This window comes from Prunus dulcis, chromosome 6 (assembly GCF_902201215.1).
Source record: "Prunus dulcis chromosome 6, ALMONDv2, whole genome shotgun sequence".
NCBI classification, from domain to species: Eukaryota; Viridiplantae; Streptophyta; class Magnoliopsida; order Rosales; family Rosaceae; genus Prunus; species Prunus dulcis.
Genome location: NC_047655.1, coordinates 25,600,057 through 25,626,202, shown reverse-complemented (window position 1 = coordinate 25,626,202; position 26,146 = coordinate 25,600,057). Strand labels below are relative to the sequence as shown.

Sequence of the window (26,146 nt, the reverse complement as noted above, 5' to 3'; positions counted from 1 at the left end):
AAAAAAAAAAAAAACAAATAAGCTAGCTAACTACAGCTAAAATTTGGGTGGGTTGAGTGTTACATCCAATTCTTAGTATACGCCAATATTAAAATGTTATATATACACTGTTTGTCTCACATTCGAGTTTTGATGTTAACAAAACCCCAAAAGAAGTCATTATAGAGCTCATTTAGCTCTTAACACAGAGTTGGCTAGCTACTAATTCCCATTTTGTTGGTTGTTAAATGGGTTTCTATGTAAGCTAAAACAAACAATAGTGCAACCTAATATTGCAAAGCGTGTGGACATGTTTTGTTAGGTGGAGATTAGTGATAATTAAGCAAGGTTTCTTGTAAGTAAAACTAATTGACATTCCAAATTAATGCAAAATTCAGAAGTCAATGGAGAACAAGCAAATTAAGTTTTCTTAGAATCTGACAGAAATAAATTGAAACCGCAAAGTTAGGGAGTTGAAAGAATAAGAAATGTGATTAAGATAATGTTCTACTTTTCTTTTTCTTTTCTTTTTTGCTCATGCTAGGCCTAAGTGCGTAACGCTTGAAACTCCATGTCCCAGAAAGACACTACACAAACTTGGTGCTTTCTTTTCATGTATTGGTTAGAACTGTTACTGCCACAGAAAACAAGTCATTACCAACAAGAGCGCAGGCCCAAATCACAAAAAAATTCATATACAAAAGGAAGCTCACCAATTACCGATTACTTTGTTTTCCTTTACGAAGCCAATCAATCTGAATCATCGTCTGGCATATATGCATATATATATAAAAACCAAACCAAACAAAACAAATCCGCTTTGGTAGGCCGAATGATTCTCTTTTCATAAAATAAACTGCATGCCCTGCATCCAAAATCCAAGGGTTTGAAAAGGTTACATTGCTTTTGAAATATTCGAAGTCATCACTTTTACTTTTGAAAATTTACAACTGCAACAGTTTTTATTATAGGCATGGTCTAGGCCTCTAGCAATAGGATTTGAATTCTCACTTCCGAGCTTTTCAGTGTTTTATGGACTTGGTCTTATTTTGAAATTATGTACGGCTCTTCAGTCACCTCTGAAGCTACTGAACAAAGGGCTTTGCCAGAATTCGGAGTGGCAGGGTCTGAAAGCTGAAGAACATACTGCCAGAGAGACCATATTCAATTTAGGGGGGTAAAAATAAAGACTTCAAAGCATAAATTTTGTCCTTAAAGTGTATCTTCTTTTGTTGGGAAAAAACACAGGTTTGAAAAGAGAAGCTGTCAGTGTTTGTTCAATGGCAGATGGGGTCCTCCAACAATCAATTTATGTGTGTATCATACCCAAATTGGTTGAGGTTCCATGAAATGCTCAAATTCAGAAACCAAAATTTATGCCCTCTTGGTTTCTCCATATAAAACACTAAAGCATAACATGGATAAAAACTCATGTTATGTCTTCAAAGATTGAAACTTTTACTGTCTTAAATTTCTACTTGCAATTAAAGACTGCATTTTGATAACCTGGTTATCTTCAAAGATTGAAACTTATAACAGTCGACTGAACTAAAATGTAGTAAGTTTATTAAATACCAGAAAAAGACTAATAATATACAGTTCAGTTCTTGGAAACTTGCAATTACTTGGACCTGAGGTCAGTGAGATCAAACCAGATTTGCTTGAAGACCTTGATGATGAGCTCGTGATATTCATCTGAGTTCAAAGAGAGATAACATGCAAGAAGATCTTCCAAGTCCTTTGATGCCTTGATGTTGTTCTCCATAATCATCTCCACCATTGACTCCCTGAAATCCCTCTGAGGGTCAAATGAAGACTTGACAATTGCAAAGCTTTCAGAGAGGCTCCTCCGCTTTGAGGTCGAGTTTGATGACACACTCCGACGGCTGAGATTGGCCTGGTTGATCTTCCTGTTAGCAATTCTTGGTGAATTCATCCGAAGCCTAACTCCTGGAGAAGTAGCATTTGATGAAATTCTTCTAACAGAGCTAGCTGTCCTCTGTTCTTTGATGGTTTTTGTGCTTGTGCTCTCTTCCTTCGCAACCTTGACAGACAGAGACCCGTGTGCATTTCTATCCTGAAATTTAGCTGAGCTTCTTCTGCATCTGCTTGGCTCTTTTGTCTCTTTCTTCTTCTTCACATCTCTCACCATTTCAGTGAATTTCGGTGGCTTGGTTATAATTGGAGCAAGCTCAAGCTCAGAAAATGAATGCAACCCATCATCAGCCATATCAGATAATTTCATACTCAGAGATGCCTTATCCACGTCGATAACGACGTCTTTTTCCTCAGAATCAGCAAGGTAAGCAGCGCATGAACTCGACATTGAAACCATCCCATCAAAAGTCTCGGTAGCAAGAACACGGTCACACCTGAATTCAGGCTCATGAAGCTCAAGCTCACCATCGTCTTCATCATGAGACTCTGGCTCTGGGGAGCTGTCCAAGATTGAAGAAGACCAGAGCTCTGGTGGGGAATCAGATTTAGTCCAAACGGATTCAATGGTGGCGCGGCAGCCACAGCCGGCAGAAACAGAGGAGGTGACAAGGTGAGGATCAGAGGGTAAACTGGTAATTCTCTTCTTGGTTTTTTGTTTGGATGGTTTTTTGGGTGGTGGGTCAGGGAAATTGGTGTCTGAGGCTTTTGGGTTTGTGGGGGAGGAGCTGCAGAACCTGTGACCTGGGGCAGGGCTAGTAAGCTCCCTTGTGAAGTAGTAAGACTGTCTTGGAAGACATTGGTGGGGTAGCTGCTGCTTTGGTTTTGATGGCTCTGTAAATTTTGCAGTTGAAGCAAATATTGGTTTTTGCTGTTGTTTTTTCTTCTTGGAGGGATGAGGGCTGTTGGGGTTTTTTCTGGGTTTGCTCATGTCTTTGAGCTTGTGAAACCAGGCGTTGGGCATCATATCTGATAATCTAAACTTGTGGTTACCCATCACCACCTCTCTCTAGTTTCTCTCAGTAATATGTGAAAGAAAGAAAGAAAGAAAGAAAGAGATGACTTAAAAGTCTCTTTAGCACTCACTCATTCTCTCTCACTCTGCTTTTGGGAGTTAGCTTATTGAAGATGAATAAAGGGAGTGGTTTTGGAATTTGGAGGGTAAGGAGGATGGGGTCCACAAAAGGATTGTAAAATGGGGTCCAATGGGGGCCAGGTGGTAAAATGGCAATCCTCCTGGTTTTGACGCCTAATCACCTAACCGTAAAGAAAACTGTGTTATCTTATTAAGTTATCAGTGATGACTCATTTCTTTACTTGTTTAACAACTTCCTGTAAATGATTCTCTCTATTTTAAAGCCCCTGTGTGTCTGTGTATACTGGTGAGGGTGTTTATTTATCGTGACTGGGGGGTTCTTTCTTTCTTATCGTACTAGAGCTTATCAGGGTCTTCCATATTTTTTCCAAATCACAACAGTTTTCTCAAAGTGACTTACATGCAGCCTAGCCTGGGGCCCTAAACTACAGAGGGATCCTAACTACAGAGGGACCCAGTTTCATATTTCCTTGGCATCTAGGTCACATATGGCAAAAAACATACCACAAAGACAAAGGGCAGCTTCTAAGTTAAAAATAACCAGTACAACAAGTCTTTGGCCTTTGGGAAACTCTCAGATTTGCCACTCATTTCAGCTCCAAACTTCAGACCATAAGCAAACACATTGAATTGCAACAAGAAGCACTAGTGTGTGTTTCCAACTTTATATATATATATATACACTTTTGTCTATCAAAGGGAGATTAGATTTTATAAAGTAGAAAAAGACAGAAAGCTATAGAGAAAAGCTTTTGTATTGTGCAGGTTTTGCCTTGTGACTCAGCATTATGAGTGTCCCGTCGGCATTTTTTTGCCTTCCTTTTCTTGCTTGGTGCTTTAATTTGCTGTTTCCTTCCTCGGGCTTCTTGGGTCAAACAAATTCTTCAATTGCAAGTCCAACCCAAATAAGAATTTCAACCCAACCCAAGTAACTGCAAACTCAAATGGTACAAACTTACTGGTTATTATTCAAAAAAAGAAAAGGAGTCAAAGAACGGTACAAAACAAACCAGAAACGCATGCCCAAACAAAAACATAAAAGTTAAAAGAGGCACAGAGCGGAGGACGTTCACGGTGAGCTTTCTTCTTGGATTGGCTCGGGTCTTTGCATAAGAGACCGACAGTTTGTCAAGCCAACAGTGGGCACACAATGGCATGGGGTTTTTGGTCAATTGGTCCCCTTCTTCTGACTGCTCTGAAAAGAACAGGACCAAAACCACCAGCGTCTATGTGTGTGTTTCAATCTCTAGAGAAGGAGAGAAGGGAGAGGGGGGACCAACTGAAACTTCAGTGCTGCTTAAGGGATATGTAGTAGTTTATGACAATTGTTTGCATGTGGAAGGAGGAGGAGGACAAAGAATTGAACTCTAGGGATTATTTGTCATATGTTAAACGCTATCCCCAAAGTTGGATGTACCATCACCATACTGTATCTGTATGTATGGGACGAATTTATGTATTTCGATATTAGATTAGGGTCGTATTCTGTGGTTACGATTCTACCGTATGTCTTTTCCAGGGAAGGTTTTGCTATGGGAATGTTTGTCCGGCTCATGCATGCAGTATGCCAGTATGGGTTAGTAGACAGCCTGGACTCTAGTCCAAAATTAAATGCAGCCAACGCAGAGCTGGATTTGGTGGGGAGATGGAGTGATGAACCGATGAAGGCATACCCAAACGGGACATGCTTGACTTACCCAATTCCAAAAGTTTCGAGCTTAGAATTGGGCTCGTGAGCATTTAAAACCAAACAAGTTTTTTAGACGGTCTGAAAATTCTGGCCAAAAAAATAAAATAAAAATAGGCGGACTGGATTGAAATAAGTTGGGTTTATTTGAAGGGGCCTAGTTTATTGATTGAGGGGAAGGTAGAGTCAATAGCTCTAATTTTTAGTTTAGTTGGTTGATATATGTGAGTTTCAACTCGATATTTCCATCACTAGTTAGTGGTTACATGGGTGATCAGCTATATTTCTCTGGTGACTACCTAACACTCCAATTAATACGAAGAAGAAATAATGTAAACATACAGAAGAATGGATATGAAGATGAAGAAATAAAGAATGAATGATATATTTTTCATCTATCGTCGAACAAAACAAAGAAAATGAAAATCACTATAAACATTTACAACTTCATTCAACCAAACTCTAATTAGCTTAGCCTGCAACAGTTGTCGTTGCTGCTATTGATGAACTCACAACTTGTGAATACCCTTCATCCGCCACCACACTATCCAAACCCGCAGCCCATCTCCTCAGAATCCTCAACAACGACGCTGCTTTCCGCCTTGCCCTCACCGTCCCCACCCCCATCAATTCCCATATTACCCTCTCAATCCCCGGCATGGAAGCCAACTCAGCCACCATCTCCGAGCCCCCTTTTCGACATATCGTCACAAGGGTCGCCGCCGCACTCTCCCGCGCCCTCTCCGACCCTTCTCTCAACACACACCCCAATTTCCTAATCGCACCATATGCCGCCGTGATTGCCAATATCCCGCCGCTTCTCACCACAGCTTCCAACACGGTCACCGCCTCCTCCGGTAGCCCCTCCATCACTTGTACGATCATCTCCACCACCCCGCCTTCCACCAACCTCGCCACCGCCTCTCTCTCTCCCGCCAAATTCAATATGGCCACCATCGCGTCCCTTCTAAAACACCCATACTCGGGCCCTTCTTTCGCCAACTCCAACAACCCCTTGATGACACGTGTCTTCCTCCCCAGTCTCTTCCTGTACCCGTGCACACCCGATAAGCTGAATATCGTAGCCGCAGCGTTCCCCTTCGCCTCCCACGTGGCTCCCGAACGCAGCACCTCGATGACGCCGTTAAGAGCTCCGTCCGTCTCCATAATCCGTGTCTTGTTCGCTTCCAAAATGGAGAGGTTGAGAATCGCTGTCACGGCGTTTACCTGGAGGTTAGGTTGGGCCCCGCCGACGTCCGAGCTTAAGTACCGTACAAGCAATGGGATAGCTCCGGCTTCGGCAATGCAGGCGCGGCAATCAGAGTCTGTCTTGGCCAAACTGCGCAGCTCGTAGACGACGCCGTTTGCAGCCTCCATGGACTGAGAAACCGAAAGCTTATTAACCAAAAACGACGCCGTCATTCTGGTGGCTTCGAGAGCCGCCTTGTTCTTTTTGACGGCGTTGACCAGTCCTTTATTATTCTCCGCGGTTTCGAAAGGGATTCTTTGCTCCCGGCACCACATGGCGATAAGATTTTTCAGTGCGCGGTTAGGGATGAGGTCAGTGTGGGCCAGGGTTTGACCTGTTTTGGGACACGTGTTGTGACCTGATTCGATCCATAGCTTTATCGACTCTCGATCGTATGTCTGACCTGTTGCCACGGCGACTGGGTCCCGCATTAGCTCCAAACTGATCGGGCACCTGAAATCCACCGGGAAACCCAGCTCCGACGCCGATTTTCTTCGAATCAAATCGGATCCGGGAGTGGAGGCTCCGAAAAGAACGCACTTGGCATAGCGGACGAGCCCGACGAGAGCGATGAGCTGCGATTTGGATTTCTCCTCTGTTTGGTTCTGAAACTCGTCTTGAAGACTCTCGAACTCCTCTGTGCAGCTCGCAGAGCTGTCGATCCCTAATCGGATGAAAATCTTGGAGAGCCTGGAATGGTCGGGGACGATCTCGCTCTTGAGGCGATCGAGCATGGTGCAGACCTCGCGCCTGAGATCGTCGTCTAGGGGGTCCACGAAAGATTTCGTCGTGCTCCGCGAGCACTGGTTTCGGAGCAGAGAAACGACCTCCTCTACGTCGTCGTTTAATCGGAGCTCCTTGATGGGGAGAATGTCGAGCAAGGTGGACAGGTCGAGGGTGAACTCGTGGAAGCAGTTGGCAAGGGACTCCGTCTGGATGAGAAGCCACATCTTGCTCCCGTGGGATGAGTCTTCGATCAGAGTTTGGATCCTCTGCAGCAGGATGTAGAGCTCCTGGAAGCAGAGCAGGGCGGAGGGAGAGAAGGCGGCGGTGGAGTTTCGGAGGAGGTCTTCGAAGAGCATGGAGAGAAGGTTGGTCTTGCGGATCATGGAGAGGGAGGTTCGTCGGAGAAGGAAGCGGAGAGGCTCGAGGGAGGAGATTTCTCGGCAGATGGAGAGGAGAGAGCGGAGGAGGCTCTGATCGGAGAGCTTCGGCGACATGAACGCCCCAGCCGACGGCCGGCGTTTTCTGGGCGGGAATGCTTGTGGAGATATGGCCATAATTAGCAATGAAGCAAGTATGAAAAGGAAAAAAAATGTATATGAAAGAAAGGAATTTTGGTTTGCTTTTGATGGTTTGAAGAAGGAAAAGGGGAAATTGAGTTGGGTTGTTTTTTGTACTTTTATATGCAAAAGAAATTCATTGGGAAGGAAAGGAGGACAGAAAGAAAGAGTGGGTTTGGGTCATGGACTCATGGACATGGTTTTTGACTCTGTTTTTTGGTGGCATTGTTTTGTATTGGAAGGAAAGCGATAAGCATGGAGTTGGCAAGATATTGAAAGGGCAGACAGGCAGGCAAGGCCTTTCCACTGTTGAGACTATATTATAATTATCAACTCATTAGGGTTGTGAGTCGGTTCTCTTGCTCATATATCGATCTCGGTTAAAAGATGTAATCAAAGTAACAAAAGGCGTTGGATTGAGTCCACGCAAACCAAACCCAATTGATCAGATGGTTTTGTTTTAACTGCCGCCGGCAGCTGAATAGGTCCCTTCATTTTATTATAAATTTTGATATTAGTTAAAGAGAGGTGAATAGTAAGAAAGATGAAGTGGTAAGCACTTAGAAGGCTACATGGTAGGTGGAGAGTTGTTAGTGGACTTGGCTTTCATCGTCACCCACATGCCCCCGGGCCAATCAAAAACCAGAATAAAGAAGAAGAAGAATCATAATAATGGCATCATTTCATTTTGCCCACTCTTTGTTATTTATGAAGACAATATGAGTAAGAAATCGGTTGGCTTGGCAACTTGGCACAGCCTTTTCCTTGTCCCAAACGTCATATGGGTTGGGTTGCTTAACACACAACTTCATATCTGAATCATTCTGACCCTCATCAACTTTGTCCCACCAAAATTTTCACTTTTCTTTTTAAGGTTCTTTTCCAGAATTTGATAGTGCGAGAACAGCTCAAGATAGCTAGCAGCTGCAGATGGTGACATCTGTATATTTTCGTACTATATAGATATATTTATCTATTTATTTTGATGTAATGGTGCACCGAAATTTGAAGTTCTTGTCGTTATCACCCAAAAGGTGAATAAATTATTCCCAAAACCAAGCCTCCAGTCGAACTCATGTTTCTTTTTTTATATGGAGCTGCCAATAGGGAGCTGCCAACAGCTTAACATGTAGAGGTCAAACGAGAACACGCGCAAACAGAAACAGATTTTGGTTGGATTTCATCTTTTTCCAGAGATGCATATATACACTACGTACTCTGTTTCCAGCATCATATGCTATAAGATTATCAATTAGTTAATAAAGTAATGCATGATTAGGTTACTTAATACGGTCTATTTTTATTTTATGGTTGGTTCCCAACCACTTTCATTATTGAAGGACACGCCATGAAAACTAGCTAGACGAGCTTCAGATTGAAGTATAAAATTACGAGAGAGCTTCTATAACAAAAAGGCTATATTGAGGAGTTCAATCCAACCATTCAATAATATAAAGAAATAATTAAACTTAATCATTTTCATTGATCGAATAATTATTACCGACCTCTTTATCATAAACCCTCATTATCACCTAAATCAAATAAAATCGTATGTGTGTGTTGTGGCGGTGAGCATTTTGTCTTATAGTTATGGACTATCTAGTTTAAGGAATTCAAACCTCTATTTATCTGCATTTCGTGAAATCTAAGCCACTCAAATAATCTAACCACTTAACATATGGCACATCATCAATTTTAAGTTTCATGTTTTTTTTATACAAAACTGATGTTAACGTTAAAGTTAACCTGCTTGAGGTTTTTATTTTCCATAGTTACTCCTCGCTATAGATCAAGGCTTCAATCCTTTGGAGATGCGATAACATTCTTGGGTTGTTGAGTTATTTATGTTCGTAGTTGATCTTCATATTGAATTAACTAATTCTATTTTATAATTGAGAAAAGCTTGCTCGTTTGCTTTCTTTGATTGTGTCGTGAATTTTGGAAGTTCAAAGGTTTGCAGATTGACTTGTGAAGTACGTGAAGCATCTTCAAGATTGGACGAAGATGTTGGAGGAACAAGCAGTGAAGAAAACCGTGGAAGCAGTGGTGTTTGTGAAGACCACTCAGTAGTCTGCAAATGATGATATCTTTTCATCGGATGAAGAATCCCAAGCACCTTATTAACTACGTTAACATCAGTTTGGGAGAAAAAACCACTTAACTTAAATATTGAAGATGTGTTATATGCTAATGTTAGATTATTTAAGTGGTTTAGATTTTATAAATTGCAGATAAATATACGGGTACTAAATGTAAAGGCTCGGGATCTCCAATTTAACAATAAATAAGTGACAAGTACACGCATATCCACATTGACCTGTGGCTCGTGGGCTGCACGTTAAGCCAATTGTTAGGCCGCCCCCCAATATCAGCTTTGAAGCCATCGACAGAACAAGACATTGCCAAGTGTTGGCCTTGCAAGGGCCAGCTGTATTTGATTGATGTAATGTAAGCACTTTCATTAGTTACTTTTCAATTAGACCCATAGTGTTTTAGGATAATGCAATGCTGACAGCAGTCCAAAACAAATCAAGTCTGATAAAGACTTTGCTTCAACAAGAGCATCAAATTTCTTCCTTTCAAAAAAAAAAAATTGGGTATCGATCAGATCAATGACCCCATTCAGTCCGCTGGCATGGAAAAAAACAAAGTTTCTCAAACATTTGGTTCGTGTATATGCATGAGCATGAGTCAGTTCAAACTTCAAGGGAGCTACTTCCTACTAGTGCTTCTGATTAATCAAGACATTGCAGACAACTTACCATCCATAATTTCTCATTTTGGGGAGCATGTATTTGTGCTTGTTTGTGTCTGAGTTGGTTTCAAACGCAATCCAAAATGATCATGTTTGGAAATTTTCACAACCCAAAACCCAACAAAATTAAATTGGGATTGCTAGTTGGGCTTGGGATTGGATAANGTTTGGATTGCTAGTGATCACTGTTTTTGGGATAGCTGCCCTTTTTTTATTACACAGAAGCTGCAACATATTTTGCCATTTCAATTTGTCAATGTCTCTGTTTATTAATGCCACAAGCCCACTACTCCAAATCTGAGATCTAACTTAACTTCTTCTTCAAATAGCTTAATGCAGTTTTTCTTTTGGGATTAATATATATATTTGAAGCACTGACTATAGCATAGTCAAAATTCTTGCAAACAAATCACAACTTGAAGCCTTGACAACTGTAAAAGATTAAAATAAAAGCAGAAACAATAACAGAGTTGAATTGGCTTCATGTGCTGAGCATTATGCAGTTCTACATTGGCTGCTGCTCAGCCTAACCGTTGAAGCTTTTAAGGAAGAACACTTCAAATTGTGATATTTGAGCCACCATTTGTAGTGTTAGGCCATCTTAACAGAGACCAAGTATAAGAATTTTTTTATGGTCACTCTAAAAATAGCTTAAATGTGCATGCATGTGTATGACCATTGACCACCTAAAAGGAATATTCATATGAAGGAGGGGACTGTTGATAAATAGTCCTGCATTAAGATTATGTTTGATAGGGAGGATTAGATTGGATTAGTTTGGATTAGTAAAATACTTAGATTTCATGTGCAATCAAGGAATAGTATGATGTTGTTTTCTAACTTGAGGATTATGATGGACTATTCATAAGAGATTCATGCCTAAAATTTATCCTACTAATTCTACCATTTTCAACAGGATTAGTGGGAATAAGGTTTAGACGTCAATCTCATATGAATAATCCACCTTAATTCTCCAAATTAGAAGACAACACTCACATTCTTCGTTGATTGCACATGAAATCTAAGCAATCTACTAGTCCAAGTTGGTCCAATCTGATCCTCCCTCTCTATTAAACACGTGTCTAATAATACTCACACGGCCCAACTCACCACCTCACAATCTAGGTATTTGAAGAAAATGGCTTGCAAATGCCACTAATCTCTTTCAATTATTGCATGTCAGTTGAGCTATTAACGTCACAAATGTTCAATAAACAAAACCCTCATTTTTATATTGGTAAAGTCTGGGCACAGACAAAAGACACAAAATCAAGAAATTGGCCCCAGGGTGATTATATTAAGTTAATCATTTTCTAATGCTGCTTTAATTTAACTGTGGTAATTAATACATATGAAACCATAAAGGAACCCCAAAATGTTCATAAAACAATTAGCAGACATGTAGTCAATCTTACGGCAATCATTGCATTTGCATATGCCGCAGTAACCTACCAGTAGCTTTTTAAAAGGTCAAAAAACTCATCGCAAAACGGGCCAAATTTAAACGTGCAATCAATCCATATAATATTAATATATAAGAAAAGTTGCTTCAAGCCACCCTTCAAAACTTGTAGGGGAAAACTTCAAACACGCCAAACCAAGCTTGCAACTTTTGACAATACTTAAGCGAAAACGTAGGAACGTCATCTGGCTCCTCCTCGAAATACCACACTGAAAAAATAACCTTGGACCGATTTGCGGCGTAACTTTCCCAACAGGATATGATGAATAAATTTCTGATGACTCCTTCTCTTTTGGCATGTTGCGAAAACGTGAAAAACGAAGGTAGAAAATTCACAGCAGCTCCGTTTTAGGCAATTAATTGTTTTTGAAATTGTTCCCTTGAGCTCTCTCTGGTTCACATCAATGACAACGAAACCACACTCAGCATTACATCACATCATAGAACGTGTTCTGTCTATGCATATGGTAGCCGCAAGGATTAATAAGATATGATAAGTCTTTATAATTTGTCGGATTTTCATTTTAAATCTATGTTTGATGCATCCTTAAATTGCGACGAATGCCAAACTACATGGATAAAATCCCTATAATTCCTCGACAAAGATGTATATGTTTGATAACATCTGTTGGCAATTATGAACCAAGAAGACAATCTCATCATAGACGAGTAGTATCGGATAAGCAATAAACAATATTAGGAATATATATTGCATGAAATATAATTGTAGCAGGGGTGGAAGAGCATCACGTGAAGCCCCAATAATATTCTTCAATTTATATATCAACAATTTTGTTTGGTGTAGATTCAAATTCAATTTATAATTTTGTGATGCGTGAGGGGCATTGCTGGGCTGGCTCATGAGGATATTCCCAGCCCCCACTACTTTGAACCTCAATAATTCAGATCCATGATGACATATCAGAAGAAATATATATTAATTGTGATCAATCATTTGGCAATATGCATGATGGATGATGCATCCTTGAATTCAAATGGATCTTCTTTCTTTGAGAGTTGATGCCAGAAAGAAACTGCCACATGATCATCATATGCTTCTTTTTTCTTCTAACAACAACCAGTAGAGCCTATAGATGGGGCCACATGATCATATGCTCAGGCAAATGAATTTTTAGGGCAAAAGAGATGTCTTTTTAGAATGTACCCATAATTTAACAGAGCAACTCCAATGTGATATGTTTGGCTTCTCAATTGACAAGACACGAGAATAAAAGAGCAAGTTATTGCCTTTAACCATTTCCATTTGTATTAGGGAAAAGCTAGTTGGCTATTAACCAAGGGTAATGTTATTGGTAGTATTTCTTAATGCATTCACAACAATCAACTGCAAACGATAAAGGATAGAGTGCTAATAACATTTTCCTTAGTTACTAATTATTAAGTATTTTTTTTAAATTTTATGTGAACACGATAATGTTTGGCACTCTCGCAAAGAAAATGTGGGGTAACAAAATAATAATATAAGAATTTGTGGTGTTTCTCATATCCTTAATTACAGTTTCCTTAATACCATGTGATAATTGTGATTTAAGAATGAAACAACGTAAAAGCAGTGTATAATTGGATATCTTCGGTTGGAACTTGGAAATATATATACTATTCCTTAATTTGACTAGAATCGATCAGTTGAACGTAAAAGCCAGAGAATAGTGTGTTGCACGTTGAGGGCAAGCTTTGAATTATAAACTGGATGAATCAAATATGTCTGGGGCCAGGCCAGAATCAGAGAGCCAACTAATTAAAGTGCGGTACGAAGCAGTGAGATTGAAGCTATGGCTATAGCCAGCTACCATTCATTCATGTCACAGCCTCACCCAACCAACCCTTAATTACCTGCTCTGGTCTGGTCCACTCAATTGTACCCGCTTCACATGGCAACGAACCATGGTTCATGGATGGACCCACTGCATACTGCAGTGCAGCCTTTAAGGCTTTCACATCCCGACATTTTCACATGTAATCAGGTGAAAGGTGATAATGAAATGAAGCTAGGACTTGGCCCTACATTTTAATTCGGGCATCATATATATGAATTTATCTTCTCAATTAGATGGGATAATCTTGTTTATTTATTTATTTTATATAAGCGATACTAGATAGGAGAATTTGAATACATGACATCGGATGCATGAGTAATTGTTCTTTGTAAACTATAGCAATCGCATATATATAATAGAACACATACCTTTTGGTCTTTGTTGAAACATCAAGAATGTACAAGAGCTTGTTCTCTTCAATTTGATCCCTCACACACTCAATCTAATGTAGATCGTGTGATCGTTTGAGAAGTGGCATTTGTATTTATATGAATTTACCTAAGCGTTTTGTCAATCAAAAAACTCTCAAGCAGTCCTTATTGCATTAGATTAATAAAACTCTAATCCACATTAAATATTTTGGTATTGCACTAATAACACACTTAGACAAGGACTGAAGGACTACGCTCCAACTAAGCTCCTAATTGACATAAATTCTCAATCCTCATATGAATTTTTGTTTTTGTTTTTTTGGCCATGCCAATCCTCGTATGATTAGAAGACCACAATAAGTGGTTCAAGACAATACAACTGTTGGAAATCACAGTCATCACAGTCAACGCCAATCAAAGCTTGATTTGTGGATCGAATCTCAGTGAATAAATCAAATTGTAATTGCTGTAATTAGGTCCTAAAGTTTAGATGTTTGTCTGACAGTTTACCTCTTTTAGACTAGACGTACTCCTTTATAACCATGTATATGAGTTGTACAGATATACAAGAAAATACAGAGAAACCTTTCTCATTCTTTTCTCCATTATCAGTTTCTTTATGGTATCAGAGCTCCATCCTGGTGCCTGATATTGCTCACTTTGCTTCCGCCAATATCATTGACCACCATGACTGAAACTTTATCAGAGAAGAAGTTGACAGAGGTTATGGATTTCAACGATCCCTATTATATTCACCTTTCAGATCACACTGGGCATGCTATCGTCACTCAACCTTTGGAGGGTGACAACTATGCCACGTGGGCATGCTATCGTCGCTCAACCTTTGGAGGGTGACAACTATGCCACGTGGAGTCGCGCCATGATAATGTCTCTGGAAGCTAAGAATAAGCTTGGCTTTGTCGATGGCACAATCAAAGCACATTCAGCGAAGGATCCCAAATATGGAGCTTGGAGAAGATGCAATCAGATCGTGAAGTCGTGGATCCTCAATTCAATTAGCCTAACCTTGACCAATACGGTGATCTTTTCCAACACAGCCGCTGAAGTCTCGGCAGATCTCAATGAACAGTTCTCACAAGGGAATTTTTCTCGTATTTTTGAACTCAAACGAGGGATCATTGAGCACCGTCAACAACAACAGTCCATAGCTGTCTACTATACAACGCTCAAATCCTTTTGGGACGAACTGGGATCGTACAACGATCCACCTTCATGTAACTGCGCAGGTTTGAAGCAGATTGCTGAAAGGGAAGAGCAGGAGCAGATCCTCCAATTCCTCATGGGGTTGAATGACACATATTCTGCCATTCGTGGACAAATCCTTTTGATGCAGCCACTTCCCAATATTAGAAAAATCTACTCACTCTTACTCCAAGAAGAAAAATAGAGGCAGCTTGCTGATGCTCGTGACGGCCCTATTCATGCCATGAACGTGAAGAAAAGCACAAAGAACACAGAGAATAGGCTGCCTGCAAAATCAGAAGACAATAAAGGGAAATCCTTGTATTGCACACATTGTGAAGGTGATACACACACAGTTGATCGTTGCTACTACATCATCGGCTTTCCTCCAGGGCACAAGTTCCATGGCAAAGCAGTTAAGCCACCAAACAGGAACAAGCGCTTCACAGCCAATAATGCTCACGGCACGACCAAACCCACCACTGCAGAGAATGCGCATCAGAACTTTCCTCAATTCACAGAGGAGGAGTACAATCAGATAAGGGCCTTACTCGGTAAAACCCAGTTTTGTGGAAATGTAACAGGTAAACCCAATCCCAAATGTTATACAGCTTGGATTATTGATAGTGGTGCAAGTGATCATATATCTTCCTCCTCTCATCTTTTGCATCAAACACCTTACCATGACATTGTTGGTTTACCTAATGGCTCACACATAGATATCCTATATGTTGGTTCAGTACAAGTTAATCCAAATTTATTCATACAAAATGTCCTTCATGTACCTTCCTTTCAGGTCAATTTACTCTCAGTCAATAAAATTACTCGTGATTTGAGTTGTATCGTCATTTTTCATCCTAACTTTTGTATATTATAGGACCTGAAAACGATGAAGGTGATTGGCCTGGGGAAGGAGCATAATGGTCTCTATTACCTGTCCAAACACACAGCCATCAAGCCACCACCAGAAATTCGAGCCAACACCACCTCTACCATTCCAGATTTATGGCACTGCCGCCTAGGACACCCTTCTACTGCACCATTACAATTTTTATCCAAGATAGTTCCTAATATTTCTTTTCATCCTAATAAGCATTGTGAAATTTGCCCCATGGCAAAACAAACTTGATTGCCTTTCAATTTAAGTTCAATTTCATCACATGCGCCTTTTGATCTCATACATTGTGACATTTGGGGTCCCCATCGCACTCATTCACATTCCGGTGCTCGTTATTTTTTAACTATTGTAGATGATTTCTCACGCTACACTTGGATACATCTTATGACATTTAAATCGGAAACACAAGGACTACTAAAATCCTTCATCGCCTTTGTCAAAACACAATTCCAATGTAGTGTTAAACAAGTTAGGGCAGACAAAGGAAGTGAGTTCATTTCAATGCGACCTCTTTTTAACGACATGGGAATTCTTTTTCAACATTCTTGCCCCGCAACACCACAACAAAACGGAGTCGTAGAGCGCAAACATCGTCATCTCTTAAATGTTGCTCGTGCTTTACGATTCCAAGCCCACCTACCACTTACTTTTTGGGGGGAAAGCATTCTTATTGCTGCCTACATCATAAACAGACTACCCACACCCGTTCTCTCCAAAAGCACACCATATGAAAAGCTCCACAACACCACACCTCACTACAATCATATGAGAGTTTTTGGCTGTTTATGTTATGCCACCAGCACTAAACCCTCACACAAGTTTGATTCTAGGGCATGTCAATGTATTTTTGTAGGTTACCGGATTTTGCATCTTCCTTGGAGGAGCACCCATGTCTTGGAAAAGCAAGAAACAATCAATCGTGTCACGCTCCTCAGCAGAATCAGAATATAGATCCATGGTATCTCTTACCTGTGAGTTAGTGTGGCTCAAATACCTTTTGCAAGACTTGCAGGTAACACACTTGCAACCAGCCCTCTACACATTGCGGCCAACCCTGTGTTCCATGAACGCACGAAACACATTGAAATTGACTGTCACACTGTGCGTGAGAGAATACAATCAGGTTTAATCAAGACAGCTCATGTTTCTTCATCTCAACAGATAGCCGATATATTCACTAAGCCACTTGGCAGTGCATTATTTCATGCTCTCCTTCGCAAGCTAGGAACTTTGGACATCCACGTTCCAGCTTGAGGGGCCGTGTTGGAAATCACAGTCATCACAGTCAACGCCAATCAAAGCTTGATTTGTGGATCGAATCTCAGTGAATAAATCAAATTGTAATTGCTGTAATTAGGTCCTAAAGTTTAGATGTTTGTCTGACAGTTTACCTCTTTTAGACTAGACGTACTCCTTTATAACCATGTATATGAGTTGTACAGATATACAAGAAAATACAGAGAAACCTTTCTCATTCTTTTCTCCATTATCAGTTTCTTTAACAACGTCTAAGAGCATCCGCAATTATGCTCTTTATTTTTAAGTTAAAATTTAGCTAAAAACATATAAAACTTATTTTAGGATCTCCCCATTTAAATTCCAATCAAGCATGGTTGGAGTTTTATTTTTTCAATTTCTTTCTAAAATTTGTTTAAAGAGATAATTTTAAGGAGCCCATTACCTTTACATATAGAATAATCCTCTATAAACTAATTATGGCATTTAAAGATTTGTCGTGCTCTCTCACACACACCCACATCACAAAAGAGAGAAGGCATAAAGAATATAAGTCATATATCTTTCAACGCAAGGAATGTGAAATTAATCAGGGATGCATATCCACTTGAAACTACTTTATGCGTATGTCTTCCACAAATTTTGTTAGGATTAAGAAAGCGACAACTTAATGAAAGCCAACAACGCATATGGTTTGAATTTGATATGCGAATGCGATAAGATGAAATTTGTTAAGAGGAAACCCTTGAGACTTCTTCTTGCAGCCTTTTTTGTTTGTTGAAAATAGTCAACAAAACCGAATGAGTTAATTACCAACAAAGACTGAAAAACCTCCCTTTTTATTTTATTTTATTATTTTTACAAATGCACGACTTCTTCGGCTAGATTAGTCTTTTGATATCATAATTGGTACTGTACGAGTTTGCTTTAATTCACATTTTTTAATGAGGAAAAATAAAAGTCGAACACGAACAAATTTTTATGGTGTCCGTTTGACATTACTTATTTGGGGTGATAAGTAATATTTTAAAAATTTTGAGAAGTCCAACTCGTTTGGTAAACTATGAGAAAATTAAATATTATTAAAAATTGATGTGAGAGAAAATTATAAGGGAAAACAACTAATAAGATGTTTTCATTTTTTGATTATACAGGAATCAGTTTCGAAGAGGCACTAGGTTTAATTATTATGCGGGAATCATTTTCTGATTATTCGGGAATTAGTACCAACAACACTTATAACAAAAAATTTACTAAACGCCAAATTGATTTCTCTCATTGCAAATCTGATAATGATTATTTTTACAGCACAGAATACCAAACTAGCCCATAGTATAAGAACTCAAAAGACATGTTTTTATAGTTTTCTAGCTGCCAAATTTGAACAAGAACAAATTAATAAGAAAAAAAAAATCAGATTTTAACAAAGTTACAAAGATTAAAATAGAATTAAGACTAAACTATAAAAATTAGAATTAAACTCATAAGAAATTGTAGGAATGAAAAGTAATTCATAGGGATAGTCTTTTTTAGTTGGTGGAGGAAATGGTAAAACTTATCTGTAAACCTTAATATTTATTGAGTTTTTCTTTTTTTTTGGTTACTACAACTTGTCTGTTTCTAGTTGTACTTCTTTTTTGTTCCTTTAGGGCATGTTTGGTATGGCTCACTAAATGGGACTGTGCTATATTAGACCTGAAGCCCATGTTTGGTTAGCAAGAGGACTAATGTAAATGGGATAGTAGAGCCCAACAGTAAAAAAAACGCCTCACTCGTTCTCCTTATACAGAGAAGCTCAAAATGAGTTCGCAAAATAAGCCTTCGCTATAGAACACGCCTCTCTCCAGTTCACTTCTTCTCTGCGACTCCACTCCACCTCTCCTGCGTTCAACATCGACTCATCTTCTTCGAATCTTGACGCAAGTCAGTTTTTTCTGGTCTTTCCCTTTGGATACCTCTCTTATTCCTTCTTCCATCTCTTTGATTTTTGCAAATCTCCTCAACAATTTTGACTGTGCTATGAGAATCTCTCCTTCCTTTTCTCTGTTATTTTCTTCTTCTCTTCTCTAATTTTCGTAGAATCTGTAGGGACATATATATACATGATGTTAATTGGCAATTAATTTGCAATTGGGTATTTCAGAAAACCTAGAAATTCAGAAGTAAAGTAGACTTTTGGCATGAATCTTGAGTTTGTTGAACTTGCTGTTTCAGTTTTTATGGTTTTCATTACATATCGATATAATATAATATAACAAGGTAGAAAATTATTACCTAGATTCTTCGGATGGGTGCTGTAGAATTGGGTTGCGTCAATGTCCTGAATTGCCTCAGCAGCTGGCACATGCCTATCAAACACCTTGTCCATTAGATAGTGAGTGACCAACTCCTTATCTGTTGGCATAAACCTAAATCCCACTGGCAGCTGGCCTGAGCTCATCATTGCTTCTTGTCCATGTTCTGCTTCCATGTATATATATCGTGGACCGTTTGATCATCACTTGGAAGAAATGATCAAGAAAATGGCTGGCAAAACAACTCAAGTAAATCAAGGCTGAATTAACTTATATATATGTATAGGTGGTAATTGAATCCTAGTAGGACTCTTTTTGATTACAAAGACAGAACCCAATTCACCTTTTTTCTCTTTTTGTTGTTTATCGTTCTTGTGTATGTGTGTATACTTGGAAGATGTTGAGCTTAGAGTGGTGTTTAGTTTTTGACTCTGTTTTGCCAATGCGATATATGTTGAAAAAAAAATATGGATGCAATAAAAAATAAAAAATGGATGCGATGGTGTCCAGTATGTGATTACAGTTTGCAATTTGGCAATTTGATTTCAGTGCAGAAAAAAGCCAGCTACTACATGACCCAGAAAATATTAGAACACCATACTACTTTGCATTTGTCAAACTCAAGCTAAAGTCCCAGAGTCTGGTTGCCAAATCTGCATCTTTTGCCTGAGAGCTCGGTTTGGCGATGTTACAGTCCATAAAGTATTCACCGCCTACTCCCTTAAGCTGTGGATGGAGTGCCACAAAGATATCGGACTTACCTTGAGTTTTAGTGTAGATTGAGTTCAAATTTGACTTGTGATTTTTTCTCAATTTTTTCAGCTTTTTCTTACTTGAATACATAATTGGGCTCCTATAGCTATTATATAGAGTAGCTAAACCGACTCAAAAGATAGCAAATATCTAGTGAAGTCGGTTATTCTGTCCATTAATTCTCAGTTTGAAATTCTTTTGTCGTCATTGTTTGGTGTTGCTCTTGCAATACGAGCAATTGTTTTCGGATTTCACCATCAAGTGTTTGCTTTGCACCCGAAGGTTAGTTTTGTAAAGCGTCACTTTGTTCAAATCTTAAACCTACCCCTGTTATCCTACTTGACACTTCTATTCACTTCTGAAACATATGATCATAAAATGTCCGGAATTTTTTTACATCTTGTTAACTATTCATTTTACTTTGGGGGTTCTGAGGGACATTAAGGCTCTATTTGGTTTATTGGAAAGACAAGAACATAAAAAGAAAGCAATGAACCTTGGGGTTGTATACTAAAATCGGGCAGCTGCATCTTGAACCAGGTACTAATATTGGTCTTGTTGGATCTTCCTGGACTGCTGTTCTTCTCTACGTACACACTTCTTGTTCTCTTCTGGGCAGAGATATATCACCAGGTAACAGCATGTTTTCCTAATTCTTTGCATGGTATTAGTGTTAGTGTTAGCCAGACTTCAATTAAACTGAGGTGTGCAACTTTTAAATGTGGTTGTTTCTTTTGATCAATGAAGACATCTGACTTCATTTCTCACTATCAATGAACAGGCAAGAAACTTTCTAGTGTAGAGATCAATGAGCAGTTGCTTAGTGACAATGCTTGAGGACATGGCCTAGCTAAGTTTGATGCATCTATCTTTTTGGAAACACCACAAATGATGCATTGATAAGATTGGCTTCATTTTGGAAACATCACAAATTGTATAACATTTTGCTAGCATTAAAGCCATATGGTTCATGGTTGTGGGGTTTATTAGTTTCATTTTGAAATTGTGGATGCTTATTTGTATGTATTAATGGTAGAATTGTGTGTAGCAAACTAAACCTCTAATTTCTGAGTCATGTAGATGACTTTGGCATATATGAAAATTTCTAACTTTTGCACATATGAAATGTACATGTGAATTTGGTTTGGAGGAAAAGAAATGTATATTGTCAATATGGTAATTCTAATAACAAAAAAACTACATTTAATTATTTAACAATTATTATTTTTAAATATAAAATAATTATTTTTTAGTCCCATACAGTACCAAACATAGGTCTTCACTATTTTTACAATCCAGCTTCTTAGTCCGACGCAGCACCAAACGTAGGTCAATACTTAATCCAGCTTAGTCCAATCCGAGCTAATCCAAGACAGTCCCAGGATTTAGTCCAGTCCATGACAGTCCGCCGTTCCAAACAACCCCTTACGATACAAAGGAACGAATAGTTTGATACTTTCCGTAAAGCCGGGCGGGATACATTCTTGAATTCTCCGCCGTTAGATAAATCGTTACGACTCTCTGATTCACGCAACAAATCAGAAATCAAACAAGAAACCCCTCGGAAGCACCGTACGAAATCTGCACCCGATCCGAGCTCAAATAGCGGTTGAAAAAAAACAACAAAGAAGAAGTTGTCGCCAAAAAACAAAAACCTTGACACGTGGGTGGTCACAAATGGTTGCCACATCAGACTGCTGAATAAGAGATACAACGTGGCCTTGCCTGGTAAAATGGAACCACCAGCCACTTTAAATAGCTTCCAAAGACTCGATGCCAGAGAGAATTACCTGTTCAATTATTTCAGCTTCGCATTCAAAAACACACTTTTCGCCTCTCTCTCTCTCTCTCTCTCTCTCTCTCTCTCTCTCTCTCTCTCTCTCTCAAAGCCGCCTTCAACCCCGGATCCGTTTCGAATCCAAACGAAACGTTGTTGAGATATTTCAGGCTTGCCTTCGAACGCCAAAGATTCCTCGATTTCAGTAATGCGAGGAGTTGAGATTTTCTCTTAGGGCCTCGCTCGATTTGGGATCGATGCCGGAGATCGAGGTAGTCGCCGGTGCCGGCGACGACTCCTGTGAGTCATCCTTCTCCCCTCCGGCCGAAGTGAACTTGTTCGGGAAGTACGAGCTCGGAAGGCTCCTCGGGCGCGGCGCATTCGCGAAGGTATACCACGCTCGGAACGTGGACACGGGGCAGAGCGTGGCCATCAAGGCCGTGAGCAAGCAGAAGGTGCTCAAGGGCGGGTTTACGGCGCACGTTAAACGGGAGATCTCTATCATGCGCCGGCTACGCCACCCCCACATCGTTAAGCTGTACGAGGTGTTAGCCACGAAAACTAAGATCTACTTCATTATGGAGTTCGCCAAAGGCGGCGAGCTCTTCGCCAAAATTTCCAAGGGCCGGTTCAGCGAAGACCTCAGCCGCCGGTATTTCCAGCAGCTGATCTCTGCCATTGGATATTGCCACTCCCGCGGAGTATTTCACCGCGACTTGAAGCCCGAGAATTTGCTGCTGGACGAGAACTGGAATTTGAAGGTTTCGGACTTCGGGCTCAGCGCCGTGACGGAGCAGGTCCGACCCGACGGGCTGCTCCACACGCTATGCGGGACCCCAGCGTACGTGGCTCCCGAAATTCTCGGGAAGAAAGGATACGAAGGTGCGAAGGTGGATATCTGGTCATGCGGCATCATCTTGTTCGTTTTGAACTCGGGTTATTTGCCGTTCAACGACCAGAATCTGATGGTGATGTATCGGAAGATTTATAAGGGCGATTTTCGGTTCCCAAGATGGACGTCGCCCGATCTAAGAAGACTGATTTCGCGCCTTCTGGACACGAACCCCGAGACGAGGATCACCGTAGATGAGATTCTGAAGGACCCTTGGTTCGGGAAAGGATACGAGGAGATCAAGTTTCACTTCGAGGACTTCGAGTTGAAGGACTTGAGAGACGGGGACAACGACACGTCGTTGAACGCTTTCGATTTGATCTCATTCTCGTCCGGGTTTGATATCTCCGGTTTGTTCAGCAAGTCCGAAATATCGGACTGCGGGGAGCGGTTCATATCGGCGGAGACGCCGGAAACGATAATCGAGAAAGTGGAGGAGATAGCGAAGGCGGAGAACGTGGCGGTTATGGAAAAGAAGAGTTGGGGTGCTAAATTGGCGGGGCAGAATGGTAATTTCGTGGTGATGATTGGGATTTACCGGCTAACGGAAGAGCTGGTGGTGGTTGAGTTGAATTTGAGGCAAAGAGAAAGTGAATGTAGCCAGCGCATATGGAAAGATAAGCTGAGGCCGCAGCTCAGCTGTTTGATATACCGACCGGAAGAGGACGTCGCCGGTAATTAAAAGCACCCAGACGAGAACAAGCTCGGGAGTCTGGGGCGTGCGTCCATAATATAATATTTGCGGTACATTATATGATACATTGTCGGAGAAAAATAAGGGAACAGTAAAATGCCAGTGTCCGGGTTCTTTTGTAATTTGTTTTTGCCCGGAATTTCAAGTCTCAAAAGAGACATAGGGAAGTTCCTCATCTTCTTGACCCCAAAAAAAAAAAAAAAAAAAAAAATAGTCCTACATATTCTTAGCCCAAGGAAAAAAAAAAAAGTTCCTTATATTCTTGTGTACAAATGATTTTCTTTATGTTTTTTGTTTGAATAAATAAAGTGAATAAAATTTAGGATGCAAAGGTTATATATTCTGGTACTATTCTGTGGCAGACTAACACACTCAGTTCCCAACTCAATCCAATGGTCGGTGGCAGGGAGTATCATCAAAAGGCCAAAAAGATAATGACAGAAAAATGTTGTATTAGTTTTTTTCTTTTTCTAAAATGGTAAGTATATTAACTAATATGTCAAAATTATCTGGTTAGTTTAATTTGGAGAAGATACTATATTTAGTAGTGGGGCGGGCCAGATTAGCTTCCCTTTTTGGGCAGATTATATATTAATCAGATTCAACGAGTTTTTACAAATTTATGGTCTAAATTCATCTGGAAGAAGAAAGATCAGTGAACCTAAAGAAAATCAGATACCCGTTGCGTGAAATTTTTTATCTTTTCTTCACGGATTGAATATTATCCGTCAATCTATCCCTATTCCCTACCAACATCCACGAGAGTCCCATCGGCAACCCAAAAAGCACATGGGCATTCATGTGTAACACCTTATCTCATTAAATTAAACATCAATGTGATGCGGGATTGCGTGGATACACGGTATGTAGCTTTACTTCCCTTCACAAGATTCAAATCCCATTAATTCATGGGAAGCTTCCTTTTCCAATTCTTATACCTACTATAGCTACACAAACACAAGAAATTCGAACTTAGAAATCAATTAAATTAAGAGCTAACGTTTACAATTTAGGGTTAGGGTTTAGAATTCGGCCCAATCCAACTTATTTCACGTCATACCACATATGAATCTCTAAGCTTATATTACTTGTAGTACTTAGGGTTTTTTTTTTTTTTTTTTTTTTTTTTTTTTTTTTTTTTTTTTCGAGTACCCTTGTTTATTGCAAAGGATATATATATATGATTTAAAAGGTGTGAACTTTTATGTGTGTGTGTGTGTTTTTTTTTTGGTGACTTTCAAACCCAAATGGAGTTGTGGAGTTGCAAGTTGCAATAACATGGGGTAGTGAAGAGTGAAGAGTCCAGCATTTATTTATTTATTTTTATATAGAAATTCTATGATTGCGTTCATAATTCAGCTAAAAAAGCCACTAGCCAGAAAATGCCAATACAAACTAGCCACAAAAGGGCCATTACAATAACGGAACGGTCTAATATCAAAATTAAGAAAATCAAGTATGTCTCCACTAACGATCAGACAAGATCTAAGAAATTCTGGCATAGGCATCCCAACTAAAATTGCAAACTTAGAATAATAAAAAAGTGATAAAGCTTGAAAAAACCAAGCAATAACAATACAAATAAAACTCTCACTAAGGAGAGATGAAAAGCTCTCACAAATGAGAGATGAAAAACTCTCACAAAAGAAGAGGTGAAAACAACACAGAGAACCTAAAAAGTGTCTGCAACTTATTCCAAACATAAAGAAATTGCAAAAAAGATGGTGCTGGAGATCCGACCCGAAATACAGATGAAGATCCGACGTTGAGCCGCAGCCGCCTTTAATGGTTGGATGAAAATTATAACAAAACTAAGACAAATAGGGACAACCCTTTATCTCTGAAAATGAGGAAAGAGGTGAAAGGAGGTAATCCAGCATATCACGAGCTGAGAAACAAATATAAACAAAGACGGTCCACTGCACACCATTATCATTATATATGCAATGCGACTTTGTTAACTAATACTTTTATTATAGCAAATGGTCCACCATGCAATTATGCATTTGCATGATTGAGTATAATTGCCCTTCAAGCATCAGTACTTTGCGTAAATTTCACATAAATAATAGTGATCTCTGTATTGACTTGGAGTTGTTGATACAATATGGTACTTAATACAGATTAAGGTATTCTATTTGTTCATTTTTATATATTGACCAAATGTATATCTTGTTTATGTTTTTAATATTATTAAAAATTAATGAGTTTTAATTTCAACATATCAAAAAGCAAACAAAATCCCAAATCCACATGATTAATAATTTCATGACAAGGACAGGTTTGTATTGTCCTCAATCAAAAGCAAGAGAGACAAATAAATAACTTTGGTTGGGTCAGTCAGGTCAAGACTTAAGACAAATACAGGACCACCGTATCAATACGTGGCCATATCATATATACATATATAGAGAGCGTTTCAATTGAGGGATCATTCAAATAAGTTTATTTGAAGGATATTCTTGTTTGATTAATTCAAACCGTTTATTTTCTAAATATTCATTCAAATATCATATGTACAAAATATTACTTGAATTCAATATCACTTGACTACTCAATTGAATTATTGAAATTTTAGTATTTTCTTAAAGCACATTGTTTATTGATTTTGTAGGATACAATTGGATGTCGAAAAGGTTTATGATTTGTCTAATTATTTGCAAGAATGATTTATGAATGTAGAATGAAAAAATAGATGGTTTGGATTGTTGAAAAAAAATAAAAAAATCATAGAAGACCCTAAA

General features: G+C 39.3%; 4 protein-coding genes and 1 long non-coding RNA gene across 7 annotated transcripts in view; 3 read left to right on the top strand and 2 right to left on the bottom strand.

Annotated features, from left to right (window-relative positions):
• LOC117630551 (cyclic nucleotide-gated ion channel 1-like) overlaps positions 1 to 1,160 on the top strand; it is a 3,450-nt gene extending 2,290 nt beyond the window's left edge. Inside the window, exon 6 of the mRNA XM_034363256.1 lies at positions 951 to 1,160. Within this exon, the coding sequence (XP_034219147.1) occupies positions 951 to 1,160 (210 nt within the window). The remainder of the gene's footprint in view (positions 1 to 950) is intronic.
• A 256-nt stretch (positions 1,161 to 1,416) lies between these two features.
• On the bottom strand, positions 1,417 to 3,021 carry LOC117631676 (transcription repressor OFP4-like). Its single transcript, XM_034364954.1, has one exon. It carries the CDS (start codon positions 2,909 to 2,911, stop codon positions 1,601 to 1,603), a length of 1,311 nt encoding a protein of 436 aa, XP_034220845.1. The 5' UTR covers positions 2,912 to 3,021; the 3' UTR covers positions 1,417 to 1,600.
• A 2,037-nt stretch (positions 3,022 to 5,058) lies between these two features.
• LOC117632003 (U-box domain-containing protein 16) lies at positions 5,059 to 7,853 on the bottom strand. Its single transcript, XM_034365361.1, has one exon. The coding sequence runs from the start codon at positions 7,224 to 7,226 to the stop codon at positions 5,169 to 5,171; it is 2,058 nt and encodes a 685-aa protein (XP_034221252.1). The 5' UTR covers positions 7,227 to 7,853; the 3' UTR covers positions 5,059 to 5,168.
• A 10,785-nt stretch (positions 7,854 to 18,638) lies between these two features.
• Positions 18,639 to 21,387, top strand: LOC117630947. 3 transcript variants are annotated; one of them, XR_004586277.1, is made up of 3 exons: positions 18,639 to 18,915; positions 20,580 to 20,672; positions 21,369 to 21,387. It is a non-coding gene; the product is annotated as an uncharacterized LOC117630947 (long non-coding RNA). The 3 variants fall into 3 exon arrangements; XR_004586275.1 differs by having other exon boundaries at positions 21,347 to 21,376; XR_004586276.1 differs by lacking the exon at positions 21,369 to 21,387 and adding an exon at positions 21,339 to 21,357.
• Positions 21,388 to 21,837: 450 nt separating this feature from the next.
• On the top strand, positions 21,838 to 23,733 carry LOC117630946 (CBL-interacting serine/threonine-protein kinase 14-like). Its single transcript, XM_034363827.1, has one exon. The coding sequence runs from the start codon at positions 22,074 to 22,076 to the stop codon at positions 23,388 to 23,390; it is 1,317 nt and encodes a 438-aa protein (XP_034219718.1). The 5' UTR covers positions 21,838 to 22,073; the 3' UTR covers positions 23,391 to 23,733.
• The last annotated feature ends 2,413 nt before the right edge of the window (positions 23,734 to 26,146 follow it).